General features: G+C 64.2%; 2 protein-coding genes across 2 annotated transcripts; both read right to left on the reverse strand.

Moving 5' to 3' along the window:
• Positions 1–1,005: 1,005 nt before the first annotated feature.
• EMIHUDRAFT_247369 (hypothetical protein) lies at positions 1,006–2,148 on the reverse strand (the record flags this gene model as incomplete). Its single annotated transcript, XM_005764934.1, has 2 exons — positions 1,006–1,968; positions 2,140–2,148. The coding sequence occupies 2 exons, from the start codon at positions 2,146–2,148 to the stop codon at positions 1,006–1,008; spliced, it is 972 nt and encodes a 323-aa protein (XP_005764991.1).
• A 3,544-nt stretch (positions 2,149–5,692) lies between these two features.
• On the reverse strand, positions 5,693–7,943 carry EMIHUDRAFT_120076 (hypothetical protein; the record flags this gene model as incomplete). The annotated part of the gene is made up of 4 exons (XM_005764935.1): positions 5,693–6,182; positions 6,619–6,809; positions 7,004–7,063; positions 7,533–7,943. 4 exons carry the CDS (start codon positions 7,941–7,943, stop codon positions 5,693–5,695), a joined length of 1,152 nt encoding a protein of 383 aa, XP_005764992.1.
• Positions 7,944–8,521: the final 578 nt, after the last annotated feature.

Here is an 8,521-nt window from a genome sequence, read left to right on the forward strand (position 1 = left end):
GTGTCGATGATGAGCACGCCTGAATTAGCGATATATGAGACGGACTCCACCAACGGTCCACGCACGCGAAATGCAAAACCGGGGGCCAAAACCAAACACAAGCAAGAGGAGAGAGAGAGACGCGCGTAGGGCCTTACTTAGGGGCCTAGAGAACACAAACCCCTCTCCCTTTTCTCCCAGTAAGCTAAAAGTACAGTACAGAGGAGAGAGAGAGAGAGAGAGTACGTACACGCAACACAAACAGCAAGAAGAAATCCGCAAGAGTAGAGAGAGACACACACACAACACAACAATCGAACGACGGGCACACGACACAAGTCACCTTCCTTCTCACTCTTTCTTGCTTGGGTGGGAGGGAGACTCCTTCCTTTCTAGAGAGAGATTTTTAGCAATACCAAACAACTCTAACACGGTTGCCTTTCTATGGGGCGGGGCCCCTTTTGTGCCCAGGGGCGTCGGGCGTGAATTCCGGGTCGAGCACATTCCGCGGACAGCGCGACAGCGCCGCAGCTGCTGGCTCCTTGGCGCCCTTGGGCGCCAGTGAGGCGGGGGAGCCTGACACGTGACACGCCTCTGTCAGAGTCTGTGATTCGTGTTATAAATCCTTTCCGTCTCACACGTCTCTCGCTCGGGCCTCGGCATTTTGATTTTCGCGCACACGCGTCCGCCGCGTGGCATGCGCTCTCGCCGCTCCGCCTCCGCCCTCCGGCCAGCTCGTTTCTCTCTCTCTCGTGTCGTACATCGACAAATTGAGAGACGGTTGGCGTGTGATCACGGCTCTCGCATACAGCTCTCCTTTCCACATACATATAGATCAAGCGGGGAGAAGGGCGCCGCGCATACGGCCTACAGCTCACAGACAGGCCACAGACCTGCCACAGACTGCGACGGGGGGTGGTGTTGATCACACATACTTGGTTGCAAGCCAAACGGCCGTTCTCTCCCAGGAGTACAGTGCCGCTGGACTGGATGTGAGCAGCCCCGCTCCCAAGCGTCCAGCTGCTCTCAGACGCCGCGTGGCAGGCTGCCCTGACTCGTGCCGGCGGGCTGCTCCTCGACGACTCCTTCCGTGTCGACGGTCGCTGAGGTCGCCGCCGGGGCGGCAAAGTCGGCCTGGATCTGCTGCGCCTGCTCGAGGAGGGCCGAATAGTCGAGCGGCTCGAGGGTGACGCTGCCGCGCGCGGTGACTGCGCCATCGAGCACCGCGAGCTGTTCGAGGGTGAGACCGGCGGGGAGAGGGATGCCCGCGCCGCGGAGGAAGGGGAGGCCGACCTCGAGCCGCGCGCCGAGCCCCTCGAAGGTGGAGAGCAGCTCGCTCCTGCTCAGCACCACCATCCTCTCCACCCGCGACACGCCCACCGCGGTGCGGACTCGCAGCCCCTGCAGCGAGACGAGAGAGCCGTCTGCGCGCGTGCTCGTGCCGTCGGCGATGAGGGTGATGCGGCCGTCGCGGAGAGACTCGACCTCGCGCAGCGTGATGCGCAGCGCCGCCGTGTCCTGCGGCAGCACGCTGCCGATCGCCGCCGAGGCGCCCGACCGAAGCAGCTCTTGCAGCAGCGCCTCGAGCGACGCGAAGAGCACCGGAGAGCGAGAGAGGTCGTCCTGGGAGAAGCGGACCGCGAAGTCCGCCGGCGTGCGCCGCGCGAGGTTCGGCAGTCCGAAAGCGGCGGGCTGTGCGGCGGGCTGCGACGACGTGGGCGTGCCGAGGACGACGCTGACGCCTTCCGGGAAGGAGAGCTCTGCAGAAGAGGCGCGGACGCCGCCCGCCACGACACTGCGCGCCCTCACGGAGGCCGCGGTGACGCTGCCGCGCTTGGTTGGCAGCGTCAGCATCTGCCACGTCGATTCGGCCGCCACCTCGACCTCCAACGAGCCCACCTCGTCGCACACAGCCCGCACCGCAGTCTCAATGGCGGTTTCCGCGGCGATGGCGCCCAGCGCTCGATCGACGCCGAGCGCGCGCTGCGCCTGGCGCTCCACAGCTAGAGAGACCGCCTCGAGCGGTGGCGGCGACGGCGGCGGAGGCGATGCTCTGGGAGGCGACGGCGGCGGTGGCGATGCTCTGGGAGGCGATTGCGGCTCACTCGAAGACGGTGGCGGTGGCGGCGGTGTCCTGGTAAAGAGTGGGCACTCGAAGACTCCGAGCATAACGGGCGCTGAGCCTGCAGCGTGCACGGGCGTCAAGTGCGGGCGCGACGCTGCTCCGACTAGGATGCGCATCGTGTGGTCGGCCCGCTCGACGGCGATCTGCCGTCCTCCACTCTCCCTTGATGGCAGCTTTTCTTTCTTTTTTTGAGCGCCTTCGTTGTTAATAGTACAAACCCAATGGTCCCTCGCTAGCGGTCCTTCGTTGCAGTCGCACACACACACACGCCACGCCGCACCGCGCGCCCGCCCACTGCCCCGCCCAGGCGGGAAAGAGATGAGGAGATGGGACAGCAAAGGAGGAGCCACAAACACGTATGGGAGGGTTCAGTTGTGCGCCACGCTGCCCGGCGTCTCTCACTTTCCGGGACAGCCCCGCCCTTTCGAGGCAGGAAAGTGACGGCTACCCCGTACGCCCCCTGTTGCTTCTACCCCGACGCCGACCGCCCATCCCCCCCTCCTCGTTCCCCCCTCGAATTCTCCGGACCCCGACAAGCCGCCCGACGTTGGGCCTCTGCCCCGCACGCCCCCGCCCCTTCTGCCCCTCGCTCACACCCCGGCCCGACGCGCACATTCTTTTTTTTGGTACAAAATCCTGCTCGTGCAGGTGGGGACCCTGTCCTCCTCCCCTATCCCTCGTTTGGGTTGTCTGTTTTCTTTCTTAGGTACAAGTGCTCGAAACGAGAGTGGACCTGAGCAACGACATGACATGGCGGGATATGATCGCAGTGGGAGTCAGAAATGTGGTCCTTGCGCGAGGAATGCTCGATAAACTCGAGGGACCAAAATACGCGGAGAGGAGAGCGGAGTTGGAATTCCTTAGAGAGATGTTACGGAGGTGGGTTAAGAGGGAGATGCGCGCGAGCTGCGGGACCGCCGGGACGGCGAGCGGGTAATTTGCGACTCGCCGCCACTTTTGGCGACTTTTGGGAAGCGCGATCGATCGACCGAGAATCGACATGGCCGGCGAGGCCGTCACGGCCATGATCGCGGCTGACGACGCCGGCGACGACCCCCTGGCGGACCGCCGCGAGGACCGGGAGGCGGCGGCGGCGCGGGAGAGGAAGGCGAAGGTGGCGAAGCTCACAAGTCGCAGACGGCGAACGCGATGGACGTGGTGCGGGCGCAGCAGGCCGCGAAGGAGCGGGGAGCCTTCGACGAGGCGGCTCTCAGGGCGAACGAGGTCGCGGGAGCGGCGGTGAAGGGCACCTCATCCATGGTCGAGAGCATCTTCGCTTCTCGACGCGATGGCAAAGATTGGAAGATGGTGCAGCGGCGCGAGCAGCGGAAGACCCAGACCGGCGCGGGCACTGCCGCGCAGGTTATCGAGGGCCTGGAGACGGTGGCGGCGTCGGCAATGGAGATGTACCAGAAGGACGGCGCGGACGCACTCACGGTGACGGACGCGCACGCAGTGCTGGAATTCCTACGCAGAAAGGCGAGAGAAGCAGCGAGAGCAAGAGGTCGGCAGACGGCAGCGGTGTCTCAGAACGAGGCCGAGGAGAGCGATGAGTCAGAGGAAGAAACAGCAGGAGAGAGAGAACGACGAGGGGGAGGGGACCGGGGGGGGCGGGTGCCGTGGGGGGACAGCGGGTCAGCCGGCGAACCGGAAGGCCAGGACCGGAGGGCCCCGGTTGAGGCCTGGAGCCAACTGTCGGGGGTGGTGAGAGTCGAGCTGACTCAGCCTCTACGAGTGGAGTCGGGCCGTGCGAACCCGCCGGGGGTAGACCTGTCGCGGCGGCAGCCGGACCGCCGTGATCTACGACAAGGGGGGCCGCGCCTCCCCGAGCTCAGTGAGGAGCCGGCGGAGGGGAAGGGCGAGCCGAGAACGATAGAGAGACCGCGGATGCGGGCGCGACTCGCCGACCAGGGAGAGCCGGCCCGACCTCCCAGGGAGGGGTGGCGACGAGACACGATGCCGCCGCCCTCGCCCGGGGAGACCCCGGCCGGGCCGTCGATGCCCTCGGAGTCGGTGGAGCCGGGAGAAGCTGGCGAGGACGAAGGGCGGCAGCGGAGGAAGCGACACCAACAACGAGGGAAACGGCCACACCGGCCGTCGCATGACGCTCGGGAGACGAGCAAGAGAGCGAATCAAGGAGGGTCGGGACCCTGGGAAGACGGGGGGTGAGCCCTGGGGGTCTACTCAAGTGCCTGCGCGAGTGAGTGCGGTAGTGCGGAGTGGTGGTGTGGGGCGTGCAGTGTGGTGTTCATTAGCTCCGAGTAGAGGGGGCGTCCTGCAGTTAAGGGGAAACCTGGTATGCGGGGCCAACCCTCGGAGACCCGTGTTTACTTTACGGCCCTTGCCCTCCAAACGCGCACCCCCCAGGGCTACCTAGGGCTCTCTTGCCCGCAACCCGATGCCAATCATCCGGCCCGCTGGGTGCGCTTCTGAGCTCCCCGGCCCTGGATGTGCGGTTAATGACTGCACTCCAAGTGCTCCAAGAGAGTGGGAAGAACGCGAGGTGGCATGAAGGTCGCTGCGAGAATTGGTGAGAAACTGCGAAGAGAAGGAAGTGGTAGACGCCCAAGGGTGGGCGACGGCTAGCACCACACTTCTCCCCTAAAATCCCTGTGTGTGTGGTGGCGGCGTGCCGTCCTCCCATCCCTCCCTTGGGTTGTCTGTTTTCTTGGAGCACTGTTTTCTTTCTTTCTTTTTTGGGCACGGGACTGGCGCGCACTGGCACTAACACAGGTACACACCGCTCGAAAGAGAATTTTACTTCTTCGTGTGCGTGTGTGGTGTTTTCTTAGCTCCGAGTGGAGGGGCGCTCCGCCGCTAGGGGAAACCCAAAGCGCGGACTAACCCTCGGAGACCCGTGTTTACTTTATGGTCCCTTCCGTGCGAACGCGCACCCCCCCTAGGGCCTGGGGGCCCAGGGCTAGGTAGGGCTCTCTAGCCCGTAACCCGATACCGATCATCCGGCCCGCTGGGGTGCGCTTCTTAGCTCCCCGGCCCTGGGTGTGAGGTTACCGACTGCACTCCAAGTGCTCGAATTTTACCGCAAGGCTCTCGCAACAGCCAACACGCACGATTCACACGAACGAGAATTTAGCACCTGGATCATCCGGCCCGCTGGGTGCCGCTTCTTAGCTCCCCGGCCGCCGGCCCTGGGTGTGCGACTACCTGTCGTGTGAGGTAGCACATAGGTACGGGGTTACAGGCTGATTCAGTGATAAATACATAAATACAGGCCAAAAAACCCCCGCGCGCAACCGCAGTCCGCGCACTCTCGCGACTCGGGTCACCAACTACGAACTAGCAGTCTAGCACTCTCCCCCAAGGACGCGGCTCTCTCCGCGCCACACTGCTCACCGGCGCGAGGGACTGGCGCGCACTGAATCAAAGCCATTTTTGCAGAAATATCGCACAAAAATACAAGAGGGAAGAGGACAGCGGACGACAGCAACACGGACACGGGACAGGAACTAGGAGTACAAGCTGGAGGACAAGTGTGTTCGGTGTGACTGGACTATCAGGATCGCTGCCGGAGGCGAGACCGCCGGCGGCGCCGCGGCGCCCTGAGGGACACATTTCGCCGCGATTGCATCACAGGAGCGTGGCGCCGGCCTCGCCAGACTTCTTCACAGGCACCGCGATCGCGGGGTTGTGCTCGCCAGGGTTCATCGCTACCATGAAGCCGACGCTGCCGACGTCGTCGGTGATGGCGGCGCCGTCGGACGGCGCGTCGGCCTCGTAAAAAGCGATCTCGCGCCGCGGCGTGGTCGACACCGCCCGGGAGCTCGCCGCTGCCGTCGCCCTCGCGTACCAGTAAACCACCGAGATGGCGCCGGTGAGAAAGACAGAGGAGACCAGCGCGACGCCGAGGGCCCAGGCGGTGGGAGGGGGTCCCAGCCCCCTGTCCGCGATATTCCCAGCCTCGTGATGCCAGGTCTGCATAAACATGGCGAGCGTGCCGACGCAAGAGCGAGTGTAGGTGGCAGAGAGGTGGCGGCACAGGCAAGCGCAGAGCGGGATTCCATCCGTAATGCCGCTACAGTAGGCAGAGCGCTCGAGTGTGCACTCGGTCGAGAGGCGCCTTGAGTCCAGTTCAAAACTGCCCTGGCTCTGCGCGTGCGCCGTCAACTCTCGCCTCGATGCCTCAGCTTGCACCACGGGCAAGCTGTGCGCAATCGTCTCGGCGTCGCCGCGCGAGACGGCGTCTTGGTGCTCGCGCGATCCGCCGGCGAGCTCCGCGGACGCTGAGGCCAGCAGGAGGGCTAGCATCAAAAGGGAGGAGCGGCGATCACCGCGTTTCTTTTCAAAATACTTTTTTCGGGCAGCCCAGCGGGTACCCGCCTTTTTCTCCTGGCACACAGGTACTCACTTACCTCCACAGACGTTCGAGGGTGGAGAGTGATCGCGATTTAGCTCGCTCGTATATTTTTCATAATTACTACTAATTCGTAATGTAAAGCTCTTCCGATGTTCCATTCCAGCCAGGCTCGAGTCCCAGGCACCGTCCACAGTCTCACAGGGGGTCGGTGCTTGATCCGGCGCCCGACGCCCGGCGTTGCGAGGCACGCGGTGTGCCCGACGGGTTCGCGCGGTCGCGGGGAAGGCTAAAGAGGCGGTCCTTCAAACGCTGGAATGCCTCGTTCTGCTTTCGCGTCGAGCCCTCCAGCTCGCCGCCACCGCCGTGGTCGCGGAACCACCGCGCACGCTCCTGCAGGAACTCGTCCTCAATGTCAAAGTCCGTGGCTACCGGTGCGGGCGAGAGCGTGCATTTGCTGCTGTCGGCTGAATGATGCGATGGTCCACTCGCAAGTCACTGGCACCGTCGCGCCTCTCGGCACCTCGTCCCAAGGCCGGCCGTAAAATAAGGAGATGCGCCCCTGCAGCTCCCGCGCCTCTCGGCACCTCGTCCCAAGGCCGGCCGTAAAATAAGGAGATGCGCCCCTGCAGCTCCAGCGCGCGCTCCTGGTCGAGCTCATATGCGTTGCTGTCGTCAGGCGCCTCCTCGCGTGGCCGCCTCACTGGCGAGTACGGGTAGGAGAAGTAACAGTCATCCCCGTAGGCGGGCGAGCCAGGAGGTGTCGGACCTGGCCACCGCCTGGAGCAAGCTGCGCCTCGAGCCATGCCTGTGACGCCTCTGAACCCGGGTCGCGCAGGTATGCATCGGCCTCAGCAGCATCGCCCGTGTAAGCTTCATACGCGCAAAAGACGGGGTTTACATGGCGGTTGCGATAGTTGGCAATGCTGCCACGGGTGGAGAGGCCCCCCAAGGCCAAGCACCAGTCTCAAAATCTTCCACCCAAATTTTCTCTGAAGCGTGTGCGAGGCCGTCTTGCTTCTCTCGCTCAATCCGCTCAGACACGCTCGAGTTTAGCCCGCTCCTCATGCCGATCGGCCTCGACGCCATCCCAGCCCTCCGGCACCCAATCCCCACCTGACGCGGCTGCCCGTCGTTGGCGCGCGGCTCCAAAAGCGCCTCGTCGAGGTAGTCGCAGGTAACTCCAGGCACGTCTGGGGCGATGCCTACGCCAGCGTAGGTGCACGTGCACGCACCCTCGCACATGCAACCGTCCATGCACTCGAGCCGGGCGCGCTCGTACGCTTCGGAGGCGCGCCACTCGGTGATGCGTTCACCGTCGATCGGCTGTCCAGCTTGCTGTGGGTCGAGCAGCCAGTCGCGGAAATCCTCAACCTCCGCCACGCCGAGAGCTGCCTCCGACGCGACCTTTGCCACCGCAGCGTCAAAGGTGATCGATGCTGGCTGTGATTCCTTGCTCTCACGCTGCTCACGGCGGCGTCGCTGCTGGTCGGCCACTCGTTTCGTCGCCCGCTCCCCTTGCGACATGGCGGCGGCCCTTCGCTTTCGCCGCTTGCGAGCCCAGCGGTGAGCTGGTGATGCTGTGCTGTCGGCTGCGCTTGCCGGATGACTCCCCCACGACGCCAGCAGCCTTCCTGCGTGGTCGCCTGCGGGCCTGCGTCGCATCCTGCGTGGTCGCCTGCGTCGCATCCTCGTCGTCGGTGGCCGGTGGCGGTTCGCGCTCTCGCTCCTTGCCCCCCATGCGCGCCGGCTGTTGGCTCCCGAGCTGAGGCCGACGCTTTGCGGCGGGACGGCCGAGTTTGAGCTGGTTCGCGGCTTCAAGAGCGGTCGGCGCTCCGGCACAAGACTTATAAGGGTAGAAAACGAACTTAAACGAACTTGTTTTCTCCTCACGGGAAAGCCCCGTTCCATGTGGAAAAAGAATGAAGGCGCTCTCAAAAAAAAGAATTGACTCGCGCGGACTGGCACACACACCCGGCTCACCACCGGAGCCGCCTAAGCCGCTCTCCCCGCACTGGAAAAGAACGCCTTGCATGTGCGCCACTCGTGCTCGTCAGCTGAAGCACCGATGTACGCCGGAAAAGTGCACATGGGTTCGGACGGCC

The sequence above is a fragment of the Emiliania huxleyi genome (assembly GCF_000372725.1).
Source record: "Emiliania huxleyi CCMP1516 unplaced genomic scaffold EMIHUscaffold_571, whole genome shotgun sequence".
Classification (NCBI taxonomy): Eukaryota; Haptophyta; order Isochrysidales; family Noelaerhabdaceae; genus Emiliania; species Emiliania huxleyi.